Genomic DNA, 22,597 nt, shown 5'->3' with positions numbered 1-22,597 from the left:
ACATTCTGAAATTCATTTCTCTTTTGCATGCTAAAATTTACATAGAAATGTGCTAGTGCTGTTAGGGTAGAATGCCGGTTGATCATTTCTAATTTAGGGTACTCTCCTTCCTGACAAAGGATCATCGGATGTGTTTAGGCTGGAGTGGAGGAACCTAGAACTTTGCAGCTTTGTGTGGGTTGGTTTTGGTATTTTGGGGCTAGGAAGGGCTGCAATATTTGTTTGGTTCTCACTGACCAATCAAATGGTTATGAAGTTACTGCACTTGTTATGGTTATGTGCTCTGGATATCATGCCTTCCTGGTGTAGTCGGTTTTCCTCATACAATCTCTGTTTGGTAGAAAATGAAATCAGTTGGACGTCTTTGGATCTGGTCCCATTCAATGTCATAATCTATAATTGGGTGTTCTTGGGTGCTCTTTAGGTGGTAGATTGGTGAGCAATGGTCAGGGCATCTCATTCACATGCGAGACAAAAAATGTTTGGTAGGAAGATGGTGTGCAACGGTCCATTACTTGGGAACTTTTCCGCTTCAATCTCATCTTTTCTGCTTTAATCTTCTAGGGGTTTCTCAAGAAGGATGGTAGCTACATCCACGAGCTACCTCTCACTCTTGAGTCTTGACTTGGAATGTTAGGCTTCCACCTACCAGTCAATTTTTCCTGGTGTTTTGCGCCCTTATATGCAAAGTCCTCAGCATATTGATATTTTTCTTAATTTACCTTAATTAGATTGATTAAAGTAGAGAATCCATCTGATCGGTTATGCATCCATGACCAAACCCTCAGTCCTCCTTGACAGTTAGGTTGGATTAGTAGCTCCGAGAGAAGTTGTTGGTGATGGATCTGCCTCTCCACGGCTTTAATTTCTCTGTTTTTCTCTCATCATTTTGTGATCTGAGACTTCTACTTGTAGCAAACCCAACAAGTGACCAAGTGTTCGAATTTGAGGGAAAGGAGAAGCAAATGGAGCTGAAAGCTGAGCTCGGGCCTGCAAAGATGAAGCAGGTCAGTCCTCCACCGCCACCTCTGCCGCCACCATTGCCAAGATTCTGGGTTGCGACAAAACCAATGATTACAGAGAGTGTGACAAATCAAGAGATTGCCAAATTCTGGAGGCAGAAGCGGATGGAGGAAGAAGATCACCTGCTTGCTGCCCTCAAGGCCGCAGCTCGTATCAGGGCCCAGAAGCTCACGGTAAGACCTTAAGATATGATATATGAAATACACATTTTTATTCACTCTGAACATTTTAAGAACTCTTAACCCTGATTAGTTTTTGTGTTGGATGACCGCAACTCCAAACCAGTTATGAAAACAGAGGAAAGCAAAAGAACTCAATAAAACCTTCTTTAGGCATTTTTTATTATCTTAAATCTGAATTAAGACCATGATCAGTGGTTCAAGTCAAAATTTTAAGGAATGAAACAACCTCTTACTCTGTTTTTCTGATTTTCACTTCTTTATTGTTCTAATTTGGTATCATTTCAAGAGAAAATTCTATGGCACCATCCTTCTAAAAATCAATGTCACCCCTACGGCTCTATTTGGAGTGATCCTAGTTAAAGTATTATTAGTTAAAAGTGTTTTTCAACACTATAAATGATTTTTCAATACTACAATAAGTATTTTTAAAAATTTTAAAACAGCCTATCATAAAATTTACCAAACATTTAATTGTTTTAAAAAAAATAGTTTTTAGGCTAAAAGTGTTTTCTAGAATTACTATCAAACGGTTCTAAATCACTCGAAATGGATGTTAAAGGTAATCATTTACATGATATCAGAACAGAGTCTAATTGATATGTGAACCCCCTTCACAAATGTGCAGGAAGATGAGTACCAGCAGTATGAGGAGTCGCTAGAGGATGCTGACAACGAAGACAACAGCAAACAGGCCGAGAACGACAAAGCATTACGCGTTGGAATAAAGGACTGGTCAGTTGAATTCTTCCATGCATATGGACTTGGGAAATTGTCCTTTTTTGAAGTTGTAAACTGACTGATCAGTTATTTCCGTGAAAAAAATGCAGGTGGACAAAGAGCAAGTATGCCTATTTAAACCAACCAGCCATTGGTTCCATGGACACACCCAAAAGAAGAAGGTCCAGCTACATTCCCAATGTTTGTTCTTATAAGCTCACTCCCCCGCAGCCTACCTATCTGGGCGTATTTTAGTTCATTCAACCTGCTTCAATGGATTTAGTTGCTGCCCATGATTTGTATGTTGTATTGAGGTTGTTTTCTTGGATGAGAAAAGAGCTTGCTAGTGTTATTTGTAAGTATTCCTTTAGTTAAGGGTCCATTCCCAGGATAGGGAAATGTGTGTCTGAGTTGCTTGCCTCTACCCTTAACTTCAATTTGAGGCAAATATCAACATTTGTTAGATTAAATAAATAAATAAATTGTAGCCATGATTTGATATAGTCTCTTAGGCATATCTTCCCTTTGATTGGATAGCCTATGCCTGCATAAGTAAGAGTTTATAAATAGTTTTATTATTCTTAAAAATGAAAAAACTATTTTTTTTAATTCAAAAAATAAGGTATATTTTTATAACATATTTTAATTATTTTTTCTTGGTTTTTTGGAGGTTGTTTTAAAAAATAGTAGTTGAAGAATGATTGAAAATAAAGTATTATAGATAAAAGTTATTTTAACAAAATACTTAGAAATATAAACAATAGATTGAGAACATTTCGAGTTCCTAAACTAACTATTGTTATGGAAAATATTAGAGAAATGTTTTTGAAAATTGTTACTGTTTTTTGAAACAAAAATCAATTTGAGAACGTAGAATATTCTCAACTCATTTTATGTGTTTCCAAATATTTTCTTAAAAATAACTTGTATTTGTAATACTTTATTTTCAATCAATTTTTCATATTTGTACAATTATTTAAAAAAAAACTTAAAAAATAAGTGAAAACAATTAAAATATAATATCGAGGAATATCATATTTTCATAATAAGTTCTCAAATTTTTTTTTTTTTATTTTTAAAAATGGATCCCAAAGAAGCTCATAGTCTTTTATTTCTTTTCCTCAATTTCAATTAAGAGGTAATTCATCATTCTTAATCCTACCATATCGATCAAGAGTGATATTTATTTTAAGGGCAGTTATTACAAATTTTAATCAATATTAATAAGTTTCCCTAATTATATTTGATTTTATAGTTATTTTAATTTTGGTTTCTTGCATTTTTATTCTTGTGATTGAATGCATGTATTCATTAAGATTGATTTAGTTTAAATAATGTTTTTTAATAACTAATTTTCAACAATCTCAGAGTTGATATGAAATGATGGTGACTTTCTTAAAAGTAGTCAAACACAACCCCGTCCAAGGACATATTTTGACTCAACCAAAACCCAATGAAATCTTTTAACATTATGTTGACTAGAAAAGAAGAATAAACGAGTTCATAATATAATTTTGAATATCCCGTCAAATAAGTTGTTTGATGTTTATCATTTTATAGAAAATACAAAATATATGAAAAATATTTTAAAAAATATGCTCTAGAGGATGTCAGAATTTGAAAATATTTTATAATTTTTTTTTATATAACCAAGGATAAAGATATATTATCTCAAATCCATACATGTCATGCCTTAATTAATGACCTACAAAATGAATACATTAAGCTACTTAAACCTTTTGTTGTTGGGTATCCTATCGAGACCTTGCTTGAGTCTAAGAGATATTATAAAAATAGTATGAGGCATAAGAGGGAAACAATGTCCCTAGAAGACACAATAATCCATACAAGAATGAAGGACAAAACAAGAATTGAAACAAGGTTAGAAAAGCCAAGGAATTCACTTCCAAAGCTAGCATAATAGAAGGCAAGTGCAAGAGTAATAAGAATAATAAGAACAATAAGAGCAACATGCACCCAAAAATAAGAAATTCAACCTCAATTTTATGAACAAGTCCCAAAACCCTAAATTTAAGAAAAGGGGAAACGAATTTATATATGGAAAACTTGAGCATTATGAACACAATGCTTACAGAGGAGGAAGAGGAATGAGGAACCAAAACCCAAATTGAATTTAACTAAGATTGATGTGATATATAGTGGTTTCCTTTAAGATGAAAATGGTCATTAGTGTGAAGGATTCAATGATAGACTCTAGGACTACTAAGCCCATCTACTAAGCCTGTCATCATATACTTATATGTAAATGACATGCTAATTTTTGGGACTAGCCTAAAAGTTGTTTGTGAGACTAAGAGATTTTTGAAGTATAACTACAATATAAAAGACATAAGAGAAGTCTGAATGATTTTATGAATCAAAATAATTAGAATGCTTAATAGGCTTAAAGTCTCACAAAAATACTATGTTGAGAAAATTTTAAGTTTAAGCAGCATGATTGTAAACCAATATTAACTTTCATAATTCTCTCTTTTAGTTAGAGAAAAATAAAGAACATGGTGTAGCCAACTAGAATACATTTAGATCATGATAGCCTAATGTATAATGCTAGACTTGACATTGCTCATGTTGTGGGTAGACTAAATTGGTACAACCAGAGTCCTAACTAGGATCACTTGAATATTATTTACAAAATAGTTAAGTACTTGGGAGGCACTAATGATTGTAATATCTGTTATAGTGAATTTCCTTACGTATTGAAAGTGTATAACGAGGGCTAATTGAATCTTAGATTTAGATGAGAGGAAATCCACTATTGGATATGTCTTTATCCTTGAGAAGATGCAGCTTCTTGAAAGTCTACTAAATAAACTAACATTACTTGGTTTACTATGAACGGTGAGTTTATTGTCTTAAAGAAGACAAGTTTTGAAGGTGAGTAGTTTAGAAACCTCTTATCATATATCTTTTTATGGACAAGACTAACATTGTTCGTATTTGTGTGTTGTGATAGTTAAGTTATAATAACCAAACCTAAAAGTAAGATATATAAAGAAAAGAACAAGTGTATACACCTAAGACACAATATTATTTGAAAGTTTCTTGAAACAAATATCATATCTCTAGATTTTATGAAGTTAGAGTTGAATTTGGTTGATCGGTTGGCAAAACCACTCAATAGAAAGTTTTCAGAAGAAACATTAAGAAGGATGAAACTCTTATACCTAATATAAAGTTATGAGTGATGACAATCCAACCCACATGAATGGAGATACTAGGAAGTAGGTTTATATGGGTATAAAAAGTCACTTTTTAATTCTTTCCTGCACCATTAGTTATTTATATATGAGAATTTTATCCTTATGATGTGGATGATATGTATTTTACAATGGTTGAGGGTGAGTATATACTCTTAATGAAATATCATATCTCTCATGGGTAGTGTGTTTAGTTTTAGGACACACTTGATAGATTTATCCATATGAGAGTGGAAGTGGGGTCACTTTCGACAAAATTTTATACAAGTTTTCTAGAACTCTCACAAAACGGGAACAAAATTTACTATGCTTTACATGAGAACGAAGAACAAAACAAATACAACCAAAAAACCTTTATGGAATAGTAATCAAGAACATAGGCATACAACTTTTCAAACGATGACAAATCAAAGGTATAAAGATGAAGGGATTTTATTAATTAAGTGAATTGTAGTAAAAATTACTTTCCCCCATACTTCAATTGGAACACATGCAGACAATAAAAGAAAATGAACTATTTTACTAATGTGTCTATATTTCCTTCTAATGACACCATTTTGCTCTAAAGTGTCAATACAAAATATGTGGTGCATAGTTCCATGTGAAAAAAGCAATTCACAAAATGCATTGAAAGTATACTCTCCACCCAAATCACACTTAAAACACTTGACAACAACAAAATGTTGAGTTTTGACATGGGTTTGAAAGATATTATAAATACTCAAGAAATCAAAACGATATTTCATAATATAAACCCAATAATAAGTATAGCCATCAATGAATGAAACATAATAAATCCAATAATAAGTATAGTCATCAATGAATGAAACATAATATCGAGACCTGTTGTGAGGTCCCACAATTAGACACAATGAAAAAAGAAATTTTTTTTTACATGAAAGCATCGTATGAGATTAAACTCTCTTCAATAAAATTATACCATATAAAAATTCAAAAAAGCTTTAAAGAGAGAGAGAGAAAAAAAAAAGATCTAGTGTTTGTTACATCATTAGAGTTTAAATAGAGCTAATAAAAGGAAATCAAAATCAACTCTCAACACTTTCAAGGATAATGACCACAAGCCTCGACTAATCCTAACAAGCTTGGTTGTTGATATTTGACTTCTACGGCTTCATTCCTCCATTTAGATTTGGATCATGCAAATTTCAATTTTAATTTTCTGTCAAATATTGTTTCTGTGCCTGTATTTTCATTTTCTAGAACTTCTTCTCCGTTACGCACCAACCTAATATTATATTGATAAAGAGGAAGTTTCAGTGGAGGCATTCACACTTCATTCTTCTTCACTTGGTCAAGTTCTCCGTAGAATAAGTCATCTCTTTTGAATCGGCTCATGACTCAGTACCGCCTATGCCAAGCTCCAGCTTTTTTACCGACTGAACACGTCAGTGCCTGCGCTTAAGTGGATAGAATCTAGGGATGGTTTTCGAAATACAAGCAAGTAGAAGGATGAAAATGCAAATATGTGGAAATAAATTGAAGATAGTCGTGGCATCAGTGAGGAAGACAAAGAAGCATTTAAAATTGTTTCTGTCAAATAAAGAAGCCACCAGGAGGGAGGGAGAGAGAGAGAGAGTCTGAGAAGGAAAACAGTAAAAGCGCGTTCTGCTTATTTCTATTTCCCATCGCTTCTGATCTTCTTCTCTTCTTCTCTTCTTCACCATTAAAAATTGTGTTTTCAGATCCAGCTCTAGGGTTTTCAATCCCTCGTCCCTCTTTTGACAATGGCGAAACCCAGGTACCCGCGTTTTCCACCTCGGAAATCGTCGTCTTCCACGGTTGTTCTTTCCATGCTTCTCATGTTCTCCTTCGTCGTTCTCGTTCTTCTTGCTCTCGGACTCCTCTCGATTCCGAGCCACTCCGGCGATTCTCCACGAGCCAATGATCTCAGTACCATTGTTCACAGGACAGTGGAGAGGTGAGTGTTGAATGGAATCGGATCTTGCTTCAATTTTGTGATTGAATTTCGTGGTGATCTGGTCATGTTTCTGATTGATTTGAGGTTTTCGGTTGCAGAAGTGATGGAAATGATGGGAAAGGGGAGCCATGGAGTGAAGTGATCTCATGGGAACCCAGAGCTTTTGTTTATCATAATTTCTTGGTGAGTTTGGGAGTGTCTTTTTTCGGTCTTATGGATTTGATTCGAGCATTCTGCATTTTTTTTCTTGTTTTTTCTCTCGTGACGTTTTTTTTTTCATGCAAGCTACTAAGAACGGAATGTGTGAAGTTCAATTGCCTAGGACTTTCTGATTACCTAGTGTTTTAACTTCTTGATTTATATCCAATTTATGTGAAAGCGTCCTTAAAATGTGAAATACCCATGCTGGGAATTCTTTTCAGTACACCTTGTCACCTGGAAATTCTCATCAAATATGCCATCGGAGAGAGAGAATCAAAAGACATGCTGGAAATTCTGATAAAAAGAGAGAGCATTGCACATTAGATGGGAGTAATGACGGGAGTAACAGTGAGTTGTATACAAATTAGAACATTAGTGGTGTGACCTTGTGAACAACTCTGGATCCAAGGAACGTCCTTGGGCCCAAAAATTCTAATATTACTTTGGGAGTTCTCCATCACGATTTATCAATATATTTGAATCTCTTTTATGCTTTGTTCATATGATGTCCCACTGAAACACTACTACGTTCTTGTGCTTAGCTGATATTACTTCTGGAACTTTTCACCCATGATTTGTGAATTATTTGAGTCTCCTTTTTGCTTTGCTTCTTACAATATCTTATTGAAATAGTAGTAAATTCTGGTTTTCACCTTGACTAGTGAAATCTTGGTTTTTTGTTAAGGTAAAAATCATGAATGTATATAAGGAATGATGCCAGGAGCAACAGGTTTATTGATTACAATTTATTACAGTAGTGCTGTCAAAATTGGAGTTTAAGGTTTATGATATTATTCTGGGATTTTCCATCCATGATTTGAGAATATATTTGAAGCGTTGTTGTGTGTTGTTCTTTCAGTGACTTACTGAAACACTACTCAATTCTTCTGGTTACCCTTCTTCCTTTTTTCTTTTTTTTTTGATAATTAAAAATCTATTTGTTTGCGAAATAGAGAGATCTTCTTACTGCTAGTGTTGATTGTATAAGACTGACTTGGAAAAGGGTTGGATATAAGTGATTTACATATCCTGTTAAACATATACTTTATTGGATTAAAGTCTCATTCGATTTCATTGAAAGTCACCAGATCCTGAATTTGGTTACCTTTTTTGGCAGTCCAAGGATGAATGCGAGTACCTAATCAAACTTGCTAAGCCTCATATGCAAAAGTCAACTGTAGTTGATAGCTCAACAGGCAAGAGTAAAGATAGCAGGTGTGCATTTCCTTCGTCTTAAGAAGAGTTAAATCTGAAATCTCTTTGCCTTTCCTCTCAATCCCTCTCCTTACATGATTATGTTTGATATGCATTTCACATGCAGGGTCCGCACAAGCTCTGGAACATTTTTGACTAGAGGTCAGGACAAAATTATTAGAGGCATTGAGAAAAGGCTTTCTGATTTCACCTTCCTGCCCGTAGGTATGCAGTTTGAGAAATTTCTTTCTTGTGGGTCTTTAGATTTGGAGGTTCATTTTCAGGTCATGCTTATTTCTAGGATATTTATTTTCCTTAGGTATTTGCATTGCAATTTAGTGCATTAGCTGTTATTTAAACCTACTTTCAATTTACAGAGCATGGTGAAGGACTTCAAATTCTCCACTATGAAGTTGGACAAAAATATGAGCCTCACTATGACTACTTCCTTGACGATTATAACACGAAGAATGGAGGACAGCGTATGGCTACAGTTCTTATGTACCTGTAAGTGAAATCATCAATTTCCATATCCTAAATGCTTTTGATTCTTATCTTAGTTGTTAAAAACTTATATATATGATATGATACAATGATACAATATATTTTTATGAAAATCAGTACATATGGCAATCTATATCATATCTTAAGTATATCTTACAATACACGATATGATACAAGATATAATGATGCAATGATACATACATCTTTAACTATTTTTCATAATATTTAATAAAAATTAAAATCACAAATTTTTTTCTTAGAAGAATCATTATATTAATTGTTTAAAATGTATAGCAAGGTTGGAAATTGATAATAAATGGCAAAAAGAGGTAAAATAATTCCATATGATAGGTTACATTCTTGCTATCAAAGATGATGTTAGAAGTTAATTTATTCTTATGATGAATATTGGAGAATTTATATTTGATTCATTTGAATTTTGACACTGAAAATGATGGTAATTAATGAATAAAAACTTTTACTTAATATATTTGTTTTGGGAATTTGAAAAGTTGAAACTTTGGAGATAACATATAAAAACATATATATCAACAACACATATAAGTCATGCTTAGTAAAATTTAAAACTACAAATTATATTTAAAAATTTTAGAAGTTTATTTTTGTGAATTTTAAGATGAACCTATATGTTAAACTCATATTTTGTTAATTGAACTTTTTAAAACTCTAGTATTCAATTTTATCAAAAGATATGATATGGTTTAAAATCTTTAAATCTTACTATCTTTCATAAAATTGGTTATATGTTATTCCATATTTCATGTTTACAATATATATGTACATGTATGTGTATTTTTTCTATTTAATTTTTCATTTTATAAAAAATTTATGATACACAATATGATACAATACATGATACAAAAAAATAGAAAAATGATACACCACTTTTTTTGAGTTAGTCCCACATTCATATTTCTTTCTTTTTTTCTTTTTCTTTCTTTCAATTTTTTTTTTTTTTTTTTTTTAATCCTTTTGGTTGTTTTTAATTTTTTTTTTTCTTCCTCATTCACTATTTGTACAGCTCTGATGTTGAAGAAGGGGGTGAAACAGTATTCCCTGCTGCCAAAGGGAACTTCAGTTCAGTGCCTTGGTGGAATGAGTTATCTGAATGTGGAAAAGAGGGACTTTCTGTTAAACCAAAGATGGGTGATGCATTGCTTTTCTGGAGCATGAAGCCTGATGCTTCTCTTGATCCCTCAAGTTTGCATGGTTAGTTAATAGATATTTTCACTGTAAAAGGCAGTAGTTCATGCATCAGTAATAATCATGCATTTACACATTCATTAGAATACATCACCCACCCCAACCCCATTCCTGTGTTCTTAATTACCTCTATATTTTCCTGAATCCTGGCAAAATCATCTTCATAAGTTTATTGTTCTTGTCCACGAGTTTTTCATTCAAAAATTTTAATAGTTCACTTCTTCTTTCGTCTTCTTCCAGGTGGTTGCCCTGTGATTAAAGGAAACAAGTGGTCATCAACTAAATGGATTCGCGTCAATGAGTACAAGATTTAAACTAGTTGTGAAAGGTACTATCCTATACCTTGGGAGATTATAAACATTGCATGTGTTAATGCTATCAGTTATAGTTGTTTCATCACCTATTAGCTGGTATCTATATACATTCTCCACAGGGACATTTTGTTTACTTACATGGGACAATTTTACAAAGTTCTTGAGAAGATTAATTCTAGGTTGTAAGGCTACATAGAGTTGCAAGTATGCCAGGATCTAGTGACATAAAATGAAGTTGGCAAATAGTTAGGTTGTGCCCCTATGAGAACAATTTTACAAAGTTCTTGAGAAAATACTCTTTTTGTCATTATCACTGTCCTATCACATATATGATCGAAGATACTTCAGGATGAGGGTTTGGTTTGATGACAGAAATACTGTTTGATTGCTTTTGTTCTACTTAGTGAATTCCATCACGCACTGTTTAAGACTTATTTCTTAAGGAATATGCATGACCAAGGGAATTATAAACTTTGTTTGATTTCAATATCAGGAATATTAGTACTTCTATATTGCCACTAAACCACTTAAGGACAAAATACTCACATGGGCTTCTATAGGTTCTTCATAACACACCTTGAGCCTGATGATTCTGTAGTTCTTTTTAGTTTTGTTGATATTGTTCAGAGAGGTGCTTGTTATTTTTCAGTTGCATACACATATTTCTAGGTGCACACACAATTTGGTGCATTGAACCAATTTTTTCATTCATCTTGAAATGGATGAAGGGATGATAGATAGAAATAATGCGCCGACAAATTTTGTAGTCATATGTGGAATATCATGGGAATTTTACGAGATCATGGAGTCATACATGGAATTCATGGGAATTTTATGGTATCATGTAGCATCCTCTGATGATTAATATTCAAACAAATAAACATGTTCAAAAGAGAAAAAGGAAAAATGAAAAATCCAAGAACCCAAACTGAGCTACTTACTGTATCAGTTCCATTATTTGATAGTGCAGCTATCAATTGATTATCCTCACCCCACTCTTCAATCACACTATCCCTTTTCCTGTTCCTTATTGTCAGATTAAATTATTTAGACATACAAATGTTATATTTTATTTCCTTCTGTATCCATGATACTATGATGGGTTATCACAGGTTTTTCCCACTTTGTCATTGCTGTACTGCTGTTAGAATCTCAGCAGTGGCTCCTCTGCTGTTGGGCTTCAAAGTTTTTCATATGACCTTGCGCAAGACCCGAGGCTTCCATGCTTTTATACTTTGGCTGTATTAGGTTCCTCCTACTGACCGGCATTTTTGTAGGGTGGCTGTCTTGTTTTACTGTCACTAATAGAATAAAAAATGGAATATTTATGAGTTCAATTTACTTCATCATGCATCAGAACCTAAATGTTAAGTCGTGAATATTACAGTTAGTGAATATATTACACGTTTATTTCATTTTTACGTGTCGTGTTACTGTATGTGCAAATTTTGTGAAATCCCGCAAAATAAGCAAAACTATAGAACAATATTTGAAACAAAATTTTTATTAAAATTAGTTATTGTAGGATACAATCTTTATAGTAATATTCTTTTACAAAAGAATATTTTCTTATTTTTTCACTTTAATAACAATCTAAAAGTAGACGATGAAAATGTTTTCTTGATTTCGAAAATCAATTGAGGGTCATAAGTAACTTTTTCCCGAATGAAGTCTTTTTTATTGTGTGTTGTTTTTATTGATTCTTTAGAAAAATTACTATTATTTATAGGTGAAATTAGGGAATTAAATTTGAAATTTGTGAAATTTGATTTGCTTAATTCAAAGAATTTTGTTCTTTAATCTTTAGCAACTTGTTTCCTAATGATGGGAAATCTCCAACAAGAGAATTTTTTTTTTTAAAAAAAATTCTCTTTTGACTTCAATCTAAGATTTATTTTCTTTTCAACAAGATAATATATGTTTTTTTAATTCTCTTTTCACTTCAATTGAAAATTTTGATTTTATTTGTGTAGTTAAATTTTGTAATCTTACAAATTTAACCGCTATCATCTTTTGAATATATGTCACGTATCAAATGTGTGTATAACATGTTATCAAACCCAAATTTTGTTATATTAAGAAGCCACAATTTTGAAAGACCAATTTAATGAAAAATTAATTTATTAAAAAAATTTGATGTCCACAATCACATTTAGACTATATTAATTACATCCCATTAATTAGACATATTTATCTTAGAATATTGGATTATGATATCATAGGACATGTATTCAATGAAGTGATATCTTGATGTATTATACCCCGATACCAATAGGAATGAAAAACATAATTTTGATTAAAATATTTAAAATTTATAAATAAAAATATTATATTGTATTATTAAATATGGGAAATTATTTGTATTAAATAATATCTATTAGTTTTTTTTTTTAACTGCAAATTTAACCTTTTTATCCAATCAAAATTATTTGTATTACAAAAGAAAATTGATAAGTGCAAATTTATTATTCACGGGGTATCTATATCTCATTTCTTTAACTTTGGATTATTATATCCTCAGATATATATATATATATATATATATATATATATATATATATATATAGGGATACGTCCATTTCTTTTATCCCTTTAACCAAATATGAGATATTATCTCATTTGTTCCTCCTAAACAGAGCATGGTCCAGGAGTGAATGACATAAGCACTACTTTCATTTGGTTCCAGTCCGGCAACTCTTCAGGTCGCGGTGCTGATTTATTTATGAACAAATATAATTACTGTCTGTGATGATTATTGAGGTGATGATTGTGGCTCATTGGTTTTAATGTGCATGCAAGTCATGACATCGCTCTGACAGTGCTTGAGGCCATAATTGCGTGGCAGGGCAGACAGTAGTTATATGAGGCTTTATGGACAAACCAGAAACTGCATTCCCAGAAAAGGAGCAATGAACCTTTAAGAACTGCACACAGCTAGATCTCGTAATGTTCCTTTAGAGCTAGGTGATTATTTGCCCCACCTTTAGAGCAAGGCCCATCTTCAAACAAGAATGGTCAGAACATATCGTACCCCCACCCAGAGATTTAATACGTCAAGCAGGGAAAGCCTTAGAAGAGACGATGGATGAGAGGATTGCACAACCGCCGCACAGCGCATTGAGAGCGTGGCAAATAACGCTTTCAGGAAATACCACGGGTAGACTTATGACATCTGATGTTGTGTTGAAGTTTGAACCGATGATTGTATTGCAAGCTTGTTAAGCATGTGCTTGATTTATAGCTTTGTTCTCTTATCAGAATTTGACATTAAACAAATGCAAGTTCGTGAAGGCAGACAGCGCATCTTAGCATTACTAAGATCTGGAATGCTGCGAAGGATGCCATCACCCTTTCCAAAAACTAAACTGAAAAAGACCTTAAATAAAAATGTCAAAACAGTATTACAGACACTCCCATCACGTTCCTCCTTTTATTCATATCAAATCGATTGGATTAGACAAACTGAAGCAATGTGTCCCGAGTTTTCTCAACCCATACCGTGAGAAAAATTGGTTACGCAGAGTCGAACATGATCCCACTCTTCTGTTGCTTTTTGAGACTCGTTTAACTTCTCCCACCGATCAAGTTCCTGATGGCGTACTGCAGAATGCCTCCATGATCAAAATAAGCCAGTTCTACCTGCACCAGAATAACCCAACCTTTCAAGGTGAGGAACTATGGAACTACGAGTGTCCATGAGAATTAAGCCACTGATGGATTTAAGGGAAAAATGCATGATTTGAGTTATTTCTATTACCTCTGTATCGAATCTCATGGTACAAGTAAATGATTTCCCATTGTCTGTCACTACGGTGATATCTTGACCTGGTTTTATTTCACTAACTGAGCTAGGAAGGTCGATTGTGTAGCGTTCATGGCCAGTCAACCCAAGAGTCTCAGCATCCTGCCCAGGCTTAAAGCACAGGGGAATGATACCCATACCCACCAGATTACTGCGGTGAATTCGCTCAAAGCTCTTTGCTATCACTGCTTTCACACCCTGGGTATATTTTAAAATTAACATGCCAATGCAAAGACAAAATTGTATATGCCCATGGAAACTAAAAGGAATAGGACGTTAGCAAGGATTATACCAGCAGCATTGGACCCTTGGCAGCCCAATCACGAGAGCTTCCACTACCATACTCGGCACCAGCCAGAATAATGGTATCCTGGCCCTCACTCTTGTACCTCTGTTGACATAAGAAATTAAAAGAAAAATGTTTACGGAAAAATAATAATAATAATCAAAATATATGCAACATATATAATATATAAAACCTCTGCAGTCTCAGCACAAGAACTGGGGTACTTATTTCAGACGTCTTGCAGAGAAGAGATTTCTTGATTTAAAAGGCACCACTTTAGTCAATACAATTTTGTTCATATATAGAGCTAACAATCAGGACCATCCAATCATATCAGTTTTTGTGGCAAAATATCTGTTCAGTGGACCATACTGGGTATTGAGATATACCCGCCATGTGGAGGACTGCATTGATTCTATCATGTTATTATCGTTAACTCACCCAATGCTTCATATTGGTATATTTGTGGCAACACAATGCTGTCTGGTTATAAATAACGAAGGACAGCGAAAGTTTAAGGTTTTTTATCATGTGTCCCTCAAGGACAGTTTACTCATTGTGCAGCACCCTGCTAGAAATTTGAATGATCCAACTTTTCCTTTTGATAGTGTTTTCACGAGATAATAGTGTGTTATTTGTAAAAACTTCATGGCAAAAGTATGGTAAGTTTGGAAGACTTACCATGGCGGCATCAAAAACAGAGAGTTTCTCGCCACTGGGAATGTGAAGTGTTTTGGGTCCAACTTCTCCTTTCAATAGTTTGTTGACAATGCGAATGTTAGCAAAAGTACCCCTTGCCATGATCTCATCATTACCACGACGACTTCCATAAGAATTGAAATCTCTCCTATCAACACCTCGTTCCATGAGGTATCTGGCTGCAGGACTGTCCTTATGGATGCTACCAGCAGGCGAGATGTGGTCAGTTGTAATACTGTCTCCAAAATTGAGCAAGCAATAAGCATCCTTAACTCCATGAGGACCTGGAGGGGACATAGTCATGCTTTTAAAGTAGGGTGGGTCATGTATATAGGTTGATTTCGGGTCCCAGGTGTAGAGGGTGCTGGAAGGTACGGACAATTGATTCCACATGGGATTTCCTTGGGTGATTGCTTCATATGTAGCCTTAAACATGGCAGGCAACACACTTGATTGTACAACCTGAAGATGGTGCAAGAAAGAGGAAAAAACAATTAATTCTAAGTATGCAATCCTTGGGGCTAAATATTAAATCAGGTTTGGGTGACTCACATTTGCTACTTCTTCAGTGGATGGCCAAATATCCCTGAAAAATATCTGCTTTCCATCTTTCCCAACCCCAATGGGTTCCTTCTCAAAATCAATATCAACCTGCAGGATGGGCAACCAATGAGAGATATACTCGAGACAAAAATCTACATATCAGCAGCAAAGTAATTGGGGATGTCATCATCAAGTACTGTAAAAGCATATGATGAAGATGGAGATCAGAAAGTGCATGCGAGTGTATGAAGATTTAAAAGTTACTTACTGTGCCAGCAAGAGCATAAGCAACCACAAGGGGAGGAGAAGCAAGGTAATTTGCCCTTGTTAAAGGATGCACACGGCCCTCAAAATTCCTATTTCCAGATAACACAGCTGCGGCTACCATGTCTGAACATGTAGACAAGATTCAGAACAAAAGATCCTGATGCGAATAAAACAATTCAATAAAATACTAATATAGAAGGAATTTACCATTTTCACTAATAGCTGATGCCACTGATTCATTAATGTCTCCAGAATTCCCAATGCATGTGGTGCATCCATAACCAACAATATGAAAACCTAGCTGATTCAAATACTTTTGCAAGCCACTGTGGAGGGCAACATCTGATTCAGGAATGCATTTCCCAAAGACATTTTGAAAATATGGTCTTCTAGATTCCTAAAACATACCTCTTCTCTAAATATTTGGTTACAACCCCAGACCCAGGAGCAAGACTTGTCTTAATCCATGGCTTCACCTAATGGGAAGATAAATTGAAAATTAGTAACTGCAGGTGATTAAAACCACTCTAATAATAACCATGGCAGTACCCAGTTATGAGCATTCCACTCAGAGTGTGCATTAATGAAAGCTCCTGCTCTACAATTAAGGTACAAATCTATGTAAGAATACAGAGATTTCTATGACATTAATTTAAAAGTACCAAGGAAACAGAAGGGAATGGATACAACAATCCAGCATGTGAAACTGCAGGCTAGAATGCCCTCCCAATCAACAGATTTGGCATAGACAAAATCCCACATTTCTAGAAAAAAAAAATGTAAAAGGAATAAATTGGAAATTCACATTCTGCAGCACTGGATGGTTTCTGATACCATGTTGAAATTTTCTCCCATGCAAGCATTCAACTTTTGTGGAACAGAATGTAGAAGCATACAAAAAGTAGAATTTCAACCCAAAACAAAATTCTTAGTCATGTTAACTCGGTATGGATGCTCCATCATATACAGCCCCTGAGTAAGTGTGAATTAATGCATTCTAGACACATAAATCACAGACATTGTATCTGTTGAAATCAACTTTCTTGCTGCAACTTCTGGTATCATTCATTTCATGGCTTCTTAGTTATTCTACGAGGGCAATCAATAGATAATGACAGAAAAAAATTAAGGAAAAGAATGGAAATCTAACCTCTAATCCTAATTCACAAGCTTTCTTTGCAACCAAAGCAGCTCCCAGCATTACACTAGGATTTGAGGTATTTGTGCAACTAGTGATTGCAGCTATAACAACATCCCCATGCCTAAGTTGTGCTGGAGTCCCATGGTATGAGAACTCCACAACCTTGCTTTGAGATTCCTTTGGTATAGCAAACCCCTGTAATATAGAAATAGCAAACAATGATGAAGCAAACATCAAACCACAAATTTATAAGAAGCTTGGTTCTGAAAATGCCTGAATATCAAATCAATTATGAGTTGGACTCAAGATCGAGGATATGAATGAAAACCTGAATAAAGATCAAAGGTACTTATTCTACAGCACATGGAAGGAACAAACAATAACCCAAGACACATCAGCCAAAGTTAATCTAAGTTTCAAAATTCTCACCTTAAATCCAACTTTATTGTCTAAGCAAGAATGCCAATCTGCTTTCATTTCTTTCAAAGGAACCCGATCATGTGGCCTGCAACACATCAGATTCTGAGGCATGCAGAATGAAACTTTTTGGAAAAACAAGAAATGATCTTAGATGCATCCATAAAGGAAGTGAATGGAAGTCTGAACGGATCTAGAAAAGTGTACCTCTTGGGCCCTGATACACAGGGTTCCACATCCTCAAGATTCAATTCTAGGTACGAAGAGTACACCTTCTCAACCTGGGGCTGAGTTCAGGCAACAAATAATCAATAAAAAACACTTTAGTGGACATATCGAATATGAATATTTAAAATTTTAAAATAAAATCTCTCAAACAACACAAGGAGTCTCAGTGTACCTGACTATAATCCACAAACATATTATTGGCCCGCAAGTAGGATTCTATCATAGAAACCTAAAATGTTGTTTAGAAGTTAGTATGTGCAGTATGGCCATGTTAAATGAAATGGACTTTGGGTTAATGCCTTACAGTTTCATCCCTTCTGCCAGTCAATTTCAAATATTGCAGAGTGACATGATCCACAGGAAAGAAACCCATGGTAGCACCATACTCAGGGGACATATTGGCAATTGTGGCACGATCTGCTAATGACAGTTCACGCATGCCTTCACCTGTATATGGAAGTACAAGTTGATATCAAACGGGAGAAAAAACAGAAAAGCAAAACAAGCAGTGACAACCACCAAAACCGTTAGAATAACATGATTAACTATATCAATGACTTTACCGTAGAACTCCACAAACTTGCCAACAACACCATGCTTCCTCAGCATTTGAGTTACTGTCAAAACCAAATCAGTGGCAGTCACACCATCTCTCAATTTTCCTGATAATTTAAACCCAACCACACCAGGTAGAACCATGCTCATGGGCTGCACATAACAAAAGAAATATAGAAGAAATTATTTCTTGACAAGAAAGTGCAAGAAATCCAGTGTTATAGATGATCAGTATCATTGTTAATGCTGAGAATGTCATGTTCTTTATGAGGTTGTATTGTTGTGAGTTCGTTTCTAGAGAGAACTTGATAAACCCATTATTATTGATAGAACTATCGTCCTCTTGGTTTTTCCTTTCGCTTTGGAGGGCTGTCCATGTAAAATTGGTCTCTTGTGTGGTTGATTCAGTTTTAGCATTGTGTTCTATTGGTTCGCAAATCCGTTGTATTAGCTCTGTTAGAAGTTGCTTGAGAATCATATTTCAATCACAATAAAAGGAGATTTTTTTTTTTTTTTTGGCTGTATATTATTACAGGGTGCCCTTTGTCAACATTTTGTTTCATTTAGCTACTATATAATTGAGCAGTAATATTTGGTAAAGATTAAGTTTTACGAAGACATGAACGATATGATTAATTGGAAACTTCAAGGAAAAAAAAAATCTTAGGGCCTATTTGGGAATGTTTTCAAAATCATTTCTCAAAAAATAGTTTTTTAAAACAGTTTTCAAAAATAGCTCTCTAATGTTTTCCAAGACAAAGGTTTGTTTGGGAACTTGGAATGTTTTGAACATATTTTCTGTGTTTTGAAATATTTCTAAAAAATAACTTCTATCTTGCTTTATTTTCGATCATTCTCCATATTTGTACAAGTATTTTTTAAAATAGCACAAGTGAAAATAACTTAAAACAATTAAAATATGTTCTAAAAAATACGATGGTCCTAGAACAAGTTCTCAAAAAACTGTTTTTTGAAAGTACATTTCCTAGAAAATTCCTTTACCTGGCCAAGCATTGCAGCTTCTGCTTCAATACCACCAACTCCCCAGCCAGTAACGCCTAATCCATCTATCATAGTAGTGTGTGAATCTGTTCCAACAACACTATCAGGGTAAAGGATGCCCTCTGTGTTAAACACAACTCTGCCAAGGTATTCCAGGTTCACCTGGAAAACAGCATTTCCAAATTAGTTTCCCATATAATTAGGGAATCATAAGGGAATTGCAGAAAGAGGGCAAATTGAGTTGAGTCTCCAAGTAGCAATAAGTCCCATCAATCATGTAACAGCAGCCAAGCATATGTTCTTATTTTGTTTTTATTTTTGGATAACATGGCAAAATAAATACTTGAAACATGAAAACTTACACCTCATATAGCTGTACATTACCTGGTGGACTATCCCAGATCCTGGAGGAACAACAAGCATGTTATGGAATGCATTTGAACCCCATTTGAGAAAACCAAATCTTTCTTTGTTTCGTTGGAACTCAAGATCCATATTTGCCTGCACTGCATTTTCTGATCTGGCAACATCAACCTGGACTGAGTGATCAATGACTAGATCAACAGGCACCTACAAGCAAAAAACATTTAGATGGTAACTCATAAATGAATCCAAATGTGCATACCCAGGCTCTGAAAGTGCTCCATGGAAATATGAAAGCAGAAGATAAACAGAAAATAAACAATTGAATTGAAATTGAAAAAAGTCCTAGAAAAGAAATGGAACAATGGAATCTCATTACAATTTGGGATTTTGACTGCTTAGGGAACCCGAATTATTATTATCATTATTGACCGAAATATATCTAAAACCAAATAGAATATAGGAATGCAGCTCACCAGTGGATTAATTTTATTTGAATCCCCACCTAGCTTGTTCATGGCATCTCGCATGCATGCAAGATCAACAACGGCGGGAACACCCGTGAAATCCTGAGAATCAAATAACGCAATATCAATCATCCAACTATCGCCAACAGTACAAAAATGGGATGTTGTAACATAGAATATTTTGAAGTTGTATACCTGTAGAAGCACTCTAGCAGGCTTAAACGGAATCTCAACCTGTTTGGGAGAAGAATTCTCCCAATCAATGATCTTCTCAACATCCTTAGCCTTAACTTGAAACTCGTCACAATTCCGAATCGCTGATTCAAGAAGAATCCTAATAGAATACGGGAGCCTATCTGCAAGATAAACATCAAAGCACAACGTCAAACTCCAGAACTCCCCAATTCCATGAAATCAGTCCATCTTATAACTGAATCACATAGCTCTCCGTTCTGTTGCCGAGAAATCGCAGGAAATGAAAAGAAATTAAAAACTCCGACTCCTAGATGTTCCATAATTAAATACCCGGAAAGACATTTGACCAAGCTCACACAAACGATTCAAGAATTTCTTTCGTTTCATAATATTTTCCCCGAAACCAAACGCGCCGCAAAACAAAAACGATTAACACTAACCGATTCTTGGATCGCCGAGCGCCGGCAGGCTGTAGTACTTTCCGAATTCGCCGCCTCCAGGCTTCTCAAGTGTCTTCAGTATGCTTGCAAAAGGATTCGATGACGCTGAAATCAATCAAACAAACAATCCAAACATGAAAAGAGAAACCAAAGACGAAAATGAAAAGAAAGCTGAATCGCAAATCTCAATGAAGCAGTAACAGTGGAGATTCAACTCAGATTGAGTTCGCTATCACCATACCCATGCTCACGACGATTCAATAATCGATCTGAAGCGAGAGGGAGAGCAGAGAGTAGTAGGTAGGGCTTAACGTTGGTCAAGACGAGATTTTATTTTGATCCAAAGGTAAGATGATGCACTGAACTACCATCTGAGTTTGTCGTATATTCCCATCGATAAATATATAATTGCACGCGCTACCTTAGCGCGTATGCTTTTTTGGTATGTGACGCGTGCTCAGCTCACGTTTGTGCTCTCACGATGCAAATATCAGTACCCAAAGGGGAGAAATTTTTGTCTGGATAGATAATTAAAAATAAACAAAAATGGTATATATTTTCTAGAACGTTTTTATTTATTTTTACTAAATATAAAATTATATTTTAAAAAGAAATATATTTTTCATTTTTTTCCTTTTTGGTAAAATATCTATGTCGACAAAATTATTTATTTTTATAAATTATTGTTTTTGAAATTATTTATATAATAATTCTTTTTTAAATCTATGTATTGGGTGTTCTTTTATATATTTTTTATTTTTAAAAATAAAAATAAAAATAATATTCTATCAAATCAACCATAATTATTTTTTCTTTTAGAAAAATTGCTTTGACTATATTTACGGCTTAAAAACATGTAAAAAAAAAAAAACAAACAAATAATCAACCTAAATGACTTTTTACTTGAAGTAAAATCCTACAAGCGGTTTTTAAAATTTATAATTTTGGGTTATATTTTATTATAAATTTTCAATTTTTATAATAATAAATTATTATAAAAAGTTAAAATAATAAATAACTTTTATAATTTATTTTATATAAAAAAAAATCATTTGAGAATTTTTAGATGCATTCATTTAATCTCTCTACAATTTCACCTATTTTTCTATTTTAAAAATAAATTTTATTTATATAATGGTTAAATACCATCTTCTTCTTCCTACTCATCTAAAATCTTAACCCTATTTTTGCTCAATTTTCTCTTCCTTCGTTTCTTTTTTTCTTTTATTCTTTCCTTCTCTTTGCTTCCTTTCATCCTCTTTGTCAACATTTTTTAAGAAGATGTAGAAGAGAAGACAAGGCATGGAAATGAAAGAAGTAAATAAAATAAAATAAATAAATAGGATTAGCGTTTTGGATCACTGGTACATAAACGAGATTGAAAAAAATATATTTTTATACACTCATTTAAAAATAATTATAAAATAGAAACTTTCTAAAAATAATTTAAGTTTCATACATTTATCGATCAAAAATAATACTTAACATGGTCAAAATAGTATTTATATCATTAAAATATAAAACATGAATTATTAAAAGTAGTATCTTTAATAAAAAAAAACATATAAAATATTAATTATTTTTTAATAATTATTTAAAATTTAAAATTTAAAAATTCGAGTTGATATTTTATGATTTTTTTTAACATGAGCACATGAAACACGCATTTCCTTTTT

At 33.8% G+C, this 22,597-nt stretch overlaps 3 protein-coding genes across 4 annotated transcripts; 2 read left to right on the top strand and 1 right to left on the bottom strand.

The window, feature by feature from the left end:
• The first annotated feature begins 720 nt into the window (after positions 1 to 720).
• Positions 721 to 2,425, top strand: LOC100247168 (uncharacterized). The gene is made up of 3 exons (XM_002263096.4): positions 721 to 1,196; positions 1,831 to 1,937; positions 2,033 to 2,425. Exons 1-3 carry the CDS (start codon positions 840 to 842, stop codon positions 2,175 to 2,177), a joined length of 609 nt encoding a protein of 202 aa, XP_002263132.4. The 5' UTR covers positions 721 to 839; the 3' UTR covers positions 2,178 to 2,425.
• Positions 2,426 to 6,430: 4,005 nt separating this feature from the next.
• LOC100252286 (probable prolyl 4-hydroxylase 10) lies at positions 6,431 to 11,931 on the top strand. Of its 2 annotated transcripts, XM_019218277.2 has the most exons (9): positions 6,431 to 6,753; positions 6,844 to 7,079; positions 7,178 to 7,262; positions 8,398 to 8,495; positions 8,602 to 8,699; positions 8,852 to 8,981; positions 10,021 to 10,208; positions 10,443 to 10,530; positions 11,629 to 11,931. In XM_019218277.2, the coding sequence occupies exons 2-8, from the start codon at positions 6,886 to 6,888 to the stop codon at positions 10,514 to 10,516; spliced, it is 867 nt and encodes a 288-aa protein (XP_019073822.2). In that variant the 5' UTR covers positions 6,431 to 6,753; positions 6,844 to 6,885; the 3' UTR covers positions 10,517 to 10,530; positions 11,629 to 11,931. The 2 variants fall into 2 exon arrangements, with proteins under 2 accessions (XP_019073822.2, XP_002263060.2); XM_002263024.5 differs by having other exon boundaries at positions 6,602 to 7,079.
• Positions 11,932 to 13,694: 1,763 nt separating this feature from the next.
• On the bottom strand, positions 13,695 to 21,375 carry LOC100242027 (aconitate hydratase 1). Its single transcript, XM_002263301.5, has 20 exons — positions 21,163 to 21,375; positions 20,922 to 21,026; positions 20,482 to 20,642; positions 20,296 to 20,388; positions 19,841 to 20,026; positions 19,457 to 19,618; positions 18,463 to 18,607; positions 18,204 to 18,346; positions 18,072 to 18,128; positions 17,879 to 17,958; positions 17,684 to 17,759; positions 17,264 to 17,449; positions 16,522 to 16,589; positions 16,321 to 16,439; positions 16,115 to 16,236; positions 15,856 to 15,954; positions 15,286 to 15,765; positions 14,611 to 14,709; positions 14,274 to 14,516; positions 13,695 to 14,155 (listed from the first exon to the last, which is right to left on the bottom strand). Exons 1-20 carry the CDS (start codon positions 21,164 to 21,166, stop codon positions 14,081 to 14,083), a joined length of 2,703 nt encoding a protein of 900 aa, XP_002263337.2. The 5' UTR covers positions 21,167 to 21,375; the 3' UTR covers positions 13,695 to 14,080.
• Positions 21,376 to 22,597: the final 1,222 nt, after the last annotated feature.

The sequence above is a fragment of the Vitis vinifera genome, chromosome 4 (genome assembly GCF_030704535.1).
Source record: "Vitis vinifera cultivar Pinot Noir 40024 chromosome 4, ASM3070453v1".
NCBI lineage: Eukaryota > Viridiplantae > Streptophyta > Magnoliopsida > Vitales > Vitaceae > Vitis > Vitis vinifera.
This window is presented reverse-complemented; position numbering and strand designations above follow the sequence as displayed.